Source organism: Phacochoerus africanus, chromosome 11, assembly GCF_016906955.1.
Source record: "Phacochoerus africanus isolate WHEZ1 chromosome 11, ROS_Pafr_v1, whole genome shotgun sequence".
NCBI classification, from domain to species: Eukaryota; Metazoa; Chordata; class Mammalia; order Artiodactyla; family Suidae; genus Phacochoerus; species Phacochoerus africanus.
In genome coordinates this window covers 26,789,675-26,801,835 of record NC_062554.1, presented here as the reverse complement: position 1 = coordinate 26,801,835, position 12,161 = coordinate 26,789,675, and the positions used below count along the sequence as shown (strand labels likewise).

The following is a 12,161-nucleotide window of genomic DNA, read 5'->3' as shown; positions in this document are numbered from 1 at the left end:
TATTATATTATATATTATATATTAATATATACTATATTATATTATATATTATATTAATATATAATATATTAATATATTAAATTAATATATTAAATATATAATATATATAATATAATATATATATTATATGTATTACATAATATATATATAATTGGCATATATATATATGCCACAATCTAATGAAATAAATATCCTGGTGAAGTTATTTTTAAATATCTGTGAAGGTCTCCCTACACACACAGAAACTGAATTGATGTAATGGATAATCTTTATGGATAATTCACTGTGGCCAGGTTACATTCAAGTGTAGGTTCAAATGTCCATCTTACAAGTTTTTTCTCCTAAGTAGTAATGATAAGAGCTAATATTTATTTAGCACAAATTATGTTTGCCCTGGTCTAAACTTGCTATGTGCAAAGTCTAGCACAGGTACGATGTGGCTCAGAGTTCGCTGTGCCTAAACAGTGAAAAGACCTCATTTGCTGACAGATGACTCAGCAAGTCAGTGTAGGAGTCTGAATAAAGCCTGGTTCTGACTGTGAACTCTTGACCTGGCCTTGGTGTACTTGCAACAAGGACAATCTCAACAAGGAGTGGAATTTACAAATGAGTATGTGTGACCTTTTGTGCAAATATGTGGTAGGCCGTGGGAAAACAGAACAGTTTTCTAGAGTAAAAATAATGAGTGGAAAACAGTTTAGCATTTCTTTCAAAACTAAATATATTTTCATCATATGATCCAGAAATTGGACTCTTTGGTATTTACTCAGATGAATTGAAAACTTAACATTCAGGATTTTTGTCGTGATGTGTTTATACTTTTTGTTTATTCTTTGAATATTTTCCTCCAAATCTTGAAAATCCACCTATCGCTGAGTCTGATACTTTAGCTTTTCCCTAAAACTGGAGATGCTCCCTCACTGCCAAGGCTTTTCCTCTATTCGTTAAACACACCTGCCTCTCCCTTGCCCCCTGCCGGACGGAGTGGCTATTACAAAGGTATCAGGTAGCTAGTTTTCTCTCTTAGCCAGGCTTGTTCTGTGGATGTCTCTGGATTCCACGTAAGCAACACACTTAGTGAGGCCAGGAATCAAACCAGCATTCTCACAACGTTGGATTCTTAACCCACTGAGCCACAACTGGAACTCTCCCATATGTATTCTTTTTTAATCTAGGAGGAGTAAGAACTCCACCCAGCATAGTTTCCAATGTAAAAAATGTAAAAGATGTTCCCCCAACTAAAACGTAATTGCTTTGAACTTTTAACATACAAAGTTCTCCCTTTCTATCAGTTTCACACATTTAACAAGAAAAAAGGAAATGAATATACAGCTATCCTCCACTAATCTGAAATCTTAATTTTCATATGAGCCACTTCTAGCTCCCATAAAATGTTTTCTCACTGGAGCCATCCGCAAAATAAAAAGCAATGGGCTGATAGGCCTAAAAATATTTGAATTCGATCTACCATATCGTAATCCAATCCCATGGCTTTTCACCATAATCCAAACTAGAATTAAACTGAAAATTAAAAGACCCAGAAAGGTTGAAGGTGAGCACTCAGAAATTTTTAGCCAGGGGAGAAAAAGAAGAGAAACTCTAACTAGTTGATTTCACTTAATCATTTATGCAAAGAAATATGACTATGATGTCTAAGGTAGCAAAATAGATTCAATGGAGAATAAAAAAAAAAAATGAATCAAGACTTAGACCTTCCTGAAATGATGTTTATTTCTGGGAAGATAAAACAGAGAATTAGCATTAAGCAATAAGCTGGATCTGAATACTTCCCCCAATATTTGTGAAGTGGTGACCTTAAGTATTTTATTCAAGCTTTCTTTTCTTTCTTTTTCTTTTTTTTTTAGGGTTGCACCCTTGGCACATGGAAGTTCCTAGTCTAGGGGTTGAATCAGAGCTGCAGCTGCCAACCTACACCACAGCCACAGCAACGCAGGATCTGAGCCTCGTCTATAATCTACACCACAGCTCACGGCAACACCACATCCTTAACCCACTGAGCGAGGTCAGGGATCAAACCCAAGTCCTCATGGATACTAGTCAGGCTCATCACCACTAAGCCACAGCGGGAACTCCCTTATTCAACTTTTCTATAGTTCTGTTTTTTCCTCTATTTAATGAGGTTAGTTACAGTTTCTACGTCATAGGGTGATTTTGTGTATTATGCTATCTTGAGGCTTGGTACGGTGCCTGGCATATTGTCTGTGCTATAGATAGTGTGTCATAGAAGATCAGAGAGGCTTCGAACCATGAGGGAATTTTCATCAGGAAGTAGCAGTCATGGTCTTCCGCCTAAAAAAATGGGAGCAGTGATAAAACAGAAGTTCCAGGAAAGGTAGAAAGTTTGAAAGAGTGACTAGTGTGGGGAGTTTTCTCACATTGTTTAGCAAGCTGACATTTCAGGTCCTTCACCTCTTCCGCGTTCTTGAAGGATGCAATGATTTTCCTCCCCTGCCCAAACTTAGTCACACTTGTCATCTCATCTTTTCTAAAAGCTTTTTATTTTTGGTTTTTTTATTTTTCGTCTTTTGTCTTTTTAGGGCCGCACCCGGAGCATATGGAGGTTTCCAGGCCAGGGGTCTAATCAGAGTTACAGATGTCAGCCTATGCCACAGCCACAGCATCGCCAGATCCTTAACCCTCTAAGCAAAGCCAGGGATCGAACCCACAGCCTCATGGTTCCTAGTCGGATTCGTTTCCGCTGCACCATGATGGGAACTCCCTAAAATCTTGATTTTAGAAATCTTGCTCTTGAACCAATGCTGACTACCCTTTTGCACAAATAGTACCCCCCAATTTTTTTTTTTTTTACCTAATTGATACTAGGAATTCAGAGTAATGTTTGGTCCTTTCTTTTTTTTATTTATTTATTTTTACTCATTTTAGATGGACAAAGAAGTTCTGATTGAGTTCTACTTAAATCCCCTCGCCTTCTTGACTTAGGGAGATTAATGTCTGCTTCCTTGATGTAGAAACACTCTTCACTGTTAGTAAAGTGTCCCTGGAAGTAAAATTTGGTCCACCTTAAGCCATACTAGTGTGAATAGTAAGATTTAAAAAAAAAAAAAAAAAAAAGGATTGGTATAAATAGCCAAGACATGGGAACACCCTAAATGTCCATTGACAAATGAATGGATAAAGAAGATGTAATATAGATATACAATGGAATACTATTCAGCCATAAAAAAGAAAGAAAGAATGCCCTGTGCAACATGGAAGCAACTGGAGATTGTCATGCTGAGTGAAGTAAGCCAGAAAGAGAAAGACGAATACCATATGATGTCGCTTATATGTGGAATCTAAAATATGGCACCAAAGATCTTATCTACAAAACAGAAACAAACTCACATAAGGAACAGACTATTTGTTGCCAAGGGGGAGGGGAGATTAGAGGGAAGGATTGGGAGTTTGGGGTTGGAAGTGCAAATTATTACGTATAGGATGAATAAACATCAAGATCCTACTGTATAGAACAGCTAACTAGGAGTTCCCGTCATGGCTCAGTGGTTGATGAATCCGACTAGGAACCACGAGGTCGAATGTTTGATCCCTGGCCTTGCTCAGTGGGTTAACGATCCGGCGTTGCCGTGAGCTGTGGTGTGGGTCTCACATACAGCTTGGACCCAGCGTTGCTATGGCTCTGGCGTAGGCCGGCGGCTACACCTCCAATTAGACCCCTAGCCTGGGAACCTCCATATGCCATGGGTACAGCCCTAGAAAAGACAAAAAAAAAAAAAGAAACAGGAAACTATAGTCCATATTCTGGGATAAACCAAAAGGAACAGAATAAGAAAAATAATGTGTATATATGTATGACTGAATCACTTTGCTGTACAGTAGAAATTAACACATTGTAAACCAACTATACTTCAATTTAAAAAATAAATTCGGAGTTCCCGTCGTGGCGCAGTGGTTAAGGAATCCGACTAGGAACCATGAGGTTGCGGGTTCGGTCCCTGCCCTTGCTCAGTGGGTTAACGATCCGGCGTTGCCGTGAGCTGTGGTGTAGGTTGCAGACGCGGCTCGGATCCTGCGTTGCTGTGGCTCTGGCGTAGGCCGGTGGCTACAGCTCCGATTCGACCCCTAGCCTGGGAATCTCCATATGCCTCGGTAGCGGCCCAAAGAAATAGCAAAAAGCCAAAAACAAACAAACATAAAAAATAAATTTAAAAAAAAAAGATACGTATAAATATCCTCTTCTTTGGGTTTTCCAGGAACCAATGTTTTCATATCACCCCCCCCCAAAAAAGGTAAATTTTGTCCTTTCCTTTCCATTACTTATAGCTCTAATATTTTTCATTGCTTAATGCCTCTAATTTTATTTTAATTACTGGCATAATGTCTCAAATATTCCTCTCTTAAGTAAAATGCTGGCTTTTGGAGATAAAATATTTTAACTAGAGAAAATGAAAGAGAGAGAAAATGTTTTCATTTTAAGGAAGTATTCATTGATTCCTCTGTGGAGGCATATTGAAAACATAACAGCGTTGCATTCTGTTACATGCCTAACGGCATCTATAAAAATCATCATATAACTTTCCCTCTCGGATATCTTACTAGGATAAGTCATATTACGAGGTTTCTTTATTTTATTTTTTCCTTTTAAGGCCACACCTAGGGCATATAGAAGGTCCAAGGCTAGGGGTCGAATCAGAGCCGAAGCTGCCAGTGGACCCCACAGACATAGTACCACAGGATCTGAGCCACATCTGTGAAATATGCTACAGCTTGCAGCAATGCCAGATCCTTAGCCCACTGAGCGAGGCCAGGGATCGAATCCGCATCCTAACAGACACCATGTTGGCTTCTAACCTGCCGAGCCGCAATAGGAACTCCTAAGTTTCCTTATTTTAAATCATCATAACCTTCCTGCAATGAACCTCATTTAGTCATTGTTACGTTTAATGTAGTTAGACTATCTTAGCTAATTTTCATTTAAAACTTTTGCATTGATATTCATAAATAACTTATGTCTATTACTCTCATTACGCAACTTATGTTTTTCTACCAACTTGCTTACTTTAAAACTTTGAATCTTTTTTTTTTTTTTGTCTTTTTGCCATTTCTTGGGCCGCTCCCACGGCGTATGGAAGTTCCCAGGCTAGGGGTCTAATTGGAGCTGTAGCCACCGGCCTACACCAGAGCCAGAGCAACAAGGCGGGATCCGAGCTGCGTCTGCAACCTACACCACAGCTTATGGCAACACCGGATCCTTAACCCACTGAGCAAGGCCAGGGACCGAACCCGCAACCTCATGGTTCCTAGTCGGATTCGTTAACCACTGAGCCACGACAGGAATTCCTAAAACTTTGAATTTTTACTTCTTTTTGAATACCTAAGTATATTTGAGAAGATCTGTGGCTTAAAGCTTTCATGCAGTTCCCACAGGAAACTACCTGATACTAATGATTTTTGAAGAGACGTATTTTTCGAGGTTGTGCCTGCATGATGCAAAAGATCCAGGGAACTCTAAGAGGTATATGTTTGACATCCTTCTATATTTCTTACTTAGAAATTGATGTCCTATACTATTAACAAATACTTGTTCTGTGTCCTTGTCTCCAGGGAATTTGACTTTTGTGGCTTATTTCCTCTAACCTACAAGCTATTCAATTGAGAATTAACTTTTCAGGAAGAAGGGCCTCTATATTTCCTGACGTTTTTAGAATTGATTTCTAGTTTTATTGCATAATAATTAAGAATGATTTCAGAGTTCCCATGGTGGCTCAGCGGGTTACGAATACAACATCGTCTCTGTGAAGATGCAAGTTCAATCCCTGGGCTTGCTCAGTGGGTTAAATATCCAATGTGGCTGCAAGCTGTGGTGTAGGTTGCAGATGCAGTTCGGATCTGGTGTTGCTATGGCTGTGGCCTAGGTTGGCAGCTGCAGCTCTGATTCAACCCCTGGACTAGGAACTTCCCTGTGTCGCAGGTATGGCTGTTAAAAAAAAGAAAAAAAAAAAAAGAGAGAGAGAAAAGAGAAAAAAAAGAAAGAATGAATGATTTTTTTATTTACTTTGAAATTTTTGATGTTTTCTAGTCAGCTTAATGTATTGCCAATTTTGTGACTGATCCATTGGCAACGACAAAAGGAAGTACTCACTCTTACCAGGTACATAAATTCTACCTTGTTGTTTAATACTGTCAAAGTTTTCAACATCCTTACATTTGGCAGGTTTTTTTTGGTTTTGCACTAAATAAGGTCAAAGGGAAAATTGGTCTGAAAAGCCAACTCCAGGGTGTGTTCCAATTTCCCCAGCCACCACCAGCGAAGCTCAGGACACCAGCCAAGTCTCACAATTCGACTCAATTCTGACTTTATCTATGTGGAGAAAGCATTGGCTCCCACGGTCCCATCAGACTGCCCTCCCCGCACACTTGCAGATGCCAGTGGCAAGCTTCAGGTGGTCATCTCTGCCTCTGGTCAGTCCAGCAGCTACAGATTGCAAGTTCCCAGGACCCTCTCAGTGTGATCTTGGACAGACAGCAGCAAGTGATGGCTTGAAGAGAGCTCTTCATCCCCTGCTCGGGAATTGAACCTGGGAAGCCTGGGTGACTAGCAGGAATTCTAGTCACTAGAGCAGCTAGAGGCTGAAAGCAGATTTGCCCTGATTCTTGCCCCCGTTGAATACAAGAATGTTTCAAGGAGGCAAAGATGGTGAAAACAGATACAAAGTTTGTCATTGAAAGCACAGCACATGTGGGAGATCACACAGGGACATGGCATAGAAGCAAAACAGCACCCTCGGAAAGGAGCGTGGGCGCCCCTCCTGCTGGGAAACATACCAAGTGGGTGATTTAAATTGCTTTTAGAGGGGCAGTTTTCCTAGGTCTTTGTTTTCCTCTGACCAATTTTTTTTTTTTTTTAATGGCCACACCTGTGGCATATGGAAGTTCCTGGGTCGAATGGGCGCTGCATCTGCAGCCTCTGCCTCTGTTTGTGGCAATGCAGAATCCTTAACCCGCTGAGCGAGGCCAGGGATCAAATCCAAATCTTCATGGACACGATGTCACATCCTTAACCCGCTGAGCCACAGCGAGAAGTCCCTTTGGCCAATGATCTGGTTTCCTTCCTCACCTGACCAGACCTAGGGCCCTCCCTGATATGCGTATTCATCTTTTAGCCAAGAAAGATCCCAGAGCAAGGGCCTCTGGGAAGTTTAGCTGGACTTCTTACGGCCTGGTTCCCCTTCCCTTTCTGACCCTGAGGGGTTTTTCTGTACAGGCAGAGTTGGGGGGTCTCCCTGACCCTGAGAATGGAAAGTATGTGAGCGCTTGATCTTTTGCCCCAGCAGGGCTTAGCCCCTCTCTGCCCTGCCATTTCCAGTGTTTAAAGCATCCGCAGAAGGCAAAGTTCAGTTACTTACCTTGCTCTTGTTGTTATTTCTATCTAGAAGCGTAAAACTGGTGGCTGGCAGGAAATGTCTATCCCGGAGCCTCCCTATGTCCTGCCTGAAGAAGTATAAACAAGAGGCTAGTTGTAAATGTCTAGCCTGGAGCCCATCTCTTTCCTGCCTCACTCAGACTTCAGAGTCCATCACAAGTCCAGGTCATTGCCTGTACTTCTGTAAATCAGCTGTAAATCAGAGGGGTTGGATTAATTTGCTAAAAAGGCTCACAAAACTCAGAAAACATTTTCTTACTAAATCACTCCTTTATCATAAAAGGATATAATTCAGGGACAGCCTGATGGAAGAACACACAGGGAAAAGTATGGGGAAAGGATGCAGGGCTTCTGAGGCTTTGCCAGGGGCCACACTGTCCCCACATCTCCACATGTTCACCAACCCAGAAGCTCCCCAACCCTCGTCCTTTTGGGGGTTTGATGAAGGCCTCATTACACACACACACACACACACATACACACACACACAATTGATTAAATCACTGGCCATTGGCGATAGATTTAACCAGCAGCCCCCCACCCCTTCTTAGAGGTCTAGGATGGGACCAAAATTGCCAATCTCCTGATCACAGGATCGGTTCCCCTGGCAACCTTCCCCCATCCTTAAGTAACCCAAGGGCATTCCGACAGCCACCTCATTAACATAGCAACATGACTCTCCTTTCCTAGGAAATTCCAAGGATTTTAGGAGCTACCTACCAGAAACAGGGATGAAGACCAAATATACATTTTGTATTCTAAGTCACAATATCACAAAGGGGACTTAGATTTTCCTATTTTTAGTGTCTTTCTTTGAACTTGTTTTATTTTATCTAATGTATACTTAATCGAGGTTTTTGGCTTATTTGTTTGTTTGTTTGTCTGTCTTTTGTCTTTTGTCTTTTTAGGGCCGCAGTTGTGGCATGTGGAGGTTCTCAGGCTAGGGGTCTATTAGGAGCTACAGCTGCTGGCCTGCACCACAGCCACAGCAATGCCGGATCCTTAATCCACTGAGCAGGGCCAGGGATCGAACCCAAAACCTCACGGTTAACAGTCAGGTTCATTAACCACTGAGCCACAATGGGAACTCCCCTTTTCGGGTATTTTTTATCAAGTATAATCAAGTACTTATCACAGCCATTTCTGGCCATTACACTTTCTTGGTGAAATTTGGCTTTCAGGGCTCTTTCCTGTACCTTTGAGCCTCAATCCTACTTTGTCTAATGTTAAAATCCATGACTTCTGCTTTCTGTCTGTATTTTGCTTGATATAGTTTTACCTGGTCTTTTACTAAACTTTTTGAATCACTCTGTTTTAGATTGCTAAAAGATAAACGGAGGCGTATTAAAAAATTTTTTTAAAGTTTATTTGTGCAGAATTCAATTTCAGCAGTGTTCAGTCTAGCAGAAAGGAGCATTGAGAAGCTGTAGAAAATAAAAGACATAGCTAAGAGGGAGTGGGAACAAGGAAGATACACGATGCGAAAGAGGGTTGGTTATTGCAAGGGGACTTTCCTTTAGGGGATGATTCTGATCCTAAAAATATATTTGAAGGATTTCACCCTTCTTTGTTTTGCAGATACATCTAAGGATAATGATTTTAATAGATAGCAATGAGATGAAAAATGTCCATGTGACAGAACTCACAAAGAGACCCAAATGGGCAAAGATCTAGTTTGGGCATGACCAGTGGCCTGGGAGGTAGGCTGTGTCAGACTCGCAGGAGCGTGAGAAACTCCTGAGGTTGCAGCAAGGTCCCTGGACACCAGGGTCAATGACTCAGAGGCCCAGATGAGACTGGGGGGTGAAAGGGGCTCAGGCAGATTCTCAGCATCATCCAAAAATTGCCCCCAATTATTTTAAGGACTAGAGGCACACCACCAGTGGGCGGTATCCTGAGGGTGCCAGCAGAAGCAAGCAGTGCCCATTGCATCTGAGCCAAGGCAGAGGCCAAAGGCCCATCAGTGCTCAGGAGCAGGTTGAGATCCCTGAGAATTCCAACATTCTCTGGCAGCTGTCCTGATGGGAAGGTCCCCTGCAGATGGGGCGCTGGCTGTCATAGTAGGAGAAAACACTGGCGGCTTGGGCAATGTGTCATTGCTAGAAGGTAAAGCTTCTACAGTGGGGACAGGCCCAGCCCAGATTATCACCTAGTGGGGAGCTTCTGTGGTTTCTGGGGTTGAGGGTCAGATAAGGTCACATGGGCAAATGGTTCAACAGTCATGAGCTCAAAGATCACAGACTATCCTTTGAATGAGGAACTCCTCCCAGGACTCAAGAAATGCTGCTGCCTCTGGCTTTAGTCTCAGGAGATCACAGTCAAGGGTGCTCCAGCTTCTGGCCTTTGCACCTGGGACCAGGATCTTAGAGGCATAAGAGTGGTCCAGCGCTATAACCTCAAGACTGCTCATAGGGGCCCGATGGTCCCCAGCAGCATCCCTGGGGAACATTCTCAAAGTCTCAAAAACATTGGAAGGAATCAGTGGGAGGCTTTCAGGGAAACTGGCCACACTATTGTCCAGAGACAGCAGGCACGGACCAGGGTGCATCGAATTTTGAGGGTCCAATGGAGGCCCCAGTGGTTGAAGGTCAGAAGCACAGCAGCATCCCGGAGCCTTAGGATGCTGGAGCCCAGGGCTCTGAGGGGCAGGGCTGTCTATCAAGGATTCCTTGGCCAAAAGGAGCTGAGCTTCCAAGTCTGCAGCTGTGCCCACTGTACCTACTGAGAGGAGCCTCTTAGCTGGAGCCTGGACTGTTGGCTCCAAAGTCTCCTGTACCCGAGGACGACGATGGGGTCGAGACCGACGACGTCGAACAGGACCACGTCTGCCAGTTGATTGGAGACCCAGAGCAGAGGAGCCTGGTGACAGCGGCGGGGTGGGTCCTGGCCCATGGGAGCTGCAGAGAGCTGCAACCTGGAACTGGGCAGCGGAGGAAGAACCCCAGGTAGGCGAGGGGCACCGAGACACCGAACACACAGAGTTTCGGCGGCGGACCCCACGGCCTGCCACCCGGAGCCGACCCCGGGCAGTGTGGGGTGGGCTGTGCCCCAGGCCAAGTTCAGCCCCCGCAGCCCCGCGGACCTCCCTCCAGGCACTCAACTCCAGGCTGCCAGGCGAGGACAGGTGCTCCGTGTGTTCCAGCGCCACCCGATCCTGTCCCCGTTTCCACAGCTCATAGCGCTCGGGTTGCAGGATGCGCACGAACGCGTCCATGGAGAACACCACCCGCGCCTCCCCGCAGCTGCACTGCGACGCCACTTTGCCATAATCGACCCAGCGCGGGGTGGCGAAGTTGATGGCTTCGGCGCAGTTGAAGCCGTGGTTGAAGCCCGAGTGGTAGCCATAGGGAAACGTCACCATGAACTCGCCCGCCTCCTGAGTGGCGCGGCCAAAGGGGATGCCCTGGGCCTTGAGGACCGTGGGCGAGATGAGCGCCACCTTGTGTCTCAGGAAGGCCTCGCAGCCCCGCGCGGGGCCAGGGAACAGCTCCCTGGCCAGGCGTTCCAGGCGCCGGCCGTGCGCAGGGGGCACCGCGTACCACGTCTTGGGCTCCCCGAAGTGCAGGAAGTTGAGGCTGTAAAGGTCCATGTCCTCCGTGTGCCAGGCGAAGGCGGTCTTCCACATGCCGAAGTACAGGTACGGGCTGTTGACGCCGTCGATGGCCACTCCGCACTCCTGCTCCAGCAGGTCCTGGATGGTGCCCAGGTGGCCCAGGTTCCACTGCCTCGTGTTCTCATCGAACAAGGAGCCACTGACATCGGCGCCGTAGATGGGGGAACCGCGCAGGCGCGTTTTCCAGTATTTTTGCTCCAGGTCCTCAAAATCCAAGTGTGGTGGAGCTTGATATTTTACAGTATGTGCTAGGTGGTGATACTGGCTCACGGTCATGGCTCTTTTCTTTCTGTGGTACTGAGTAAACACACCTGCCTCCCCAAAGGCTACCTGCTGGAGAGGGGCAGCTATTAAGATGTCACTGATACCCTCATAAGTCTGTCTGGCTTTCCATCCTTTGGGGGGAATTACCTTGGCCAGGCCAGCGCGGTGTGCCCCTTGCGATTCCATGTAAGCGATATATTGGTTGAAGTCTTCAAATTCTTCCAGGGTTGGGTAGAAGGTCATAATGGCACAGCCTGGGTTCTGGACCCCACAGAGCTTGGACGTCATGGCTGTAATCCCACAAGCACCAGACTCTAAGGCCTCAGGTAGGCGTCAGAGCCCCGGATGCTGAGGAGTGACGTCTGCCCTACGCTTCCTTTACTTCAGCAAAGCTTTGCTGTGTCTGTGAAGCAGTCGCTGGGACTTGAACTTGTGCAGGCAGGAGCTGGTCTCTTTTCCAGCCTGTCACTTTACCGGGACTCCTCTCTGGTCAGCACTTTGTGCCCCAAGAAAATCGAGTGTTTCCCCGGTGGAGACGGCTCTCTGGGCTGGGATCTGCCTCAGCCTGCAGCTCTGAGAGGTTCCTTCCTGGCAGGTGGAAGGGCTGTGAGTACCTCGGAGGCCTCTCTTGATTGTCAGGCCTCACTGGAACAGAAGGTCTCTTCGTGGAGGGGTCCCAGCCAAACCTCGAGAAAAGAATACAAACTGTTTGAGAATAAGCGGATGACAAAAGAAACACTGACTTCACATCAAGTGAAAGAAAATTAGTACAGCAATGTCAATTTTCATATGCGAAGTTAAGGGCACAATGTATGCATTTCCATAGCAAGGTAATTGTTAGGGCGAGTGTGTGTATATATACACAGAACTCCAGTCCCTTTT

General features: G+C 45.1%; 1 protein-coding gene across 1 annotated transcript; it reads right to left on the bottom strand.

Moving 5' to 3' along the window:
- Positions 1-9,629: 9,629 nt before the first annotated feature.
- LOC125112092 (lysine-specific demethylase 4D-like) lies at positions 9,630-11,567 on the bottom strand. The gene has a single exon (XM_047754346.1). It carries the CDS (start codon positions 11,565-11,567, stop codon positions 9,630-9,632), a length of 1,938 nt encoding a protein of 645 aa, XP_047610302.1.
- Between the last annotated feature and the right edge of the window lie 594 nt (positions 11,568-12,161).

Bases quoted from the DNA above. Each gene is read 5' to 3' on its own strand.
- LOC125112092 (XM_047754346.1), bottom strand. From the start codon at position 11,567: ATGACGTCCAAGCTCTGTGGGGTCCAGAACCCAGGCTGTGCCATTATG.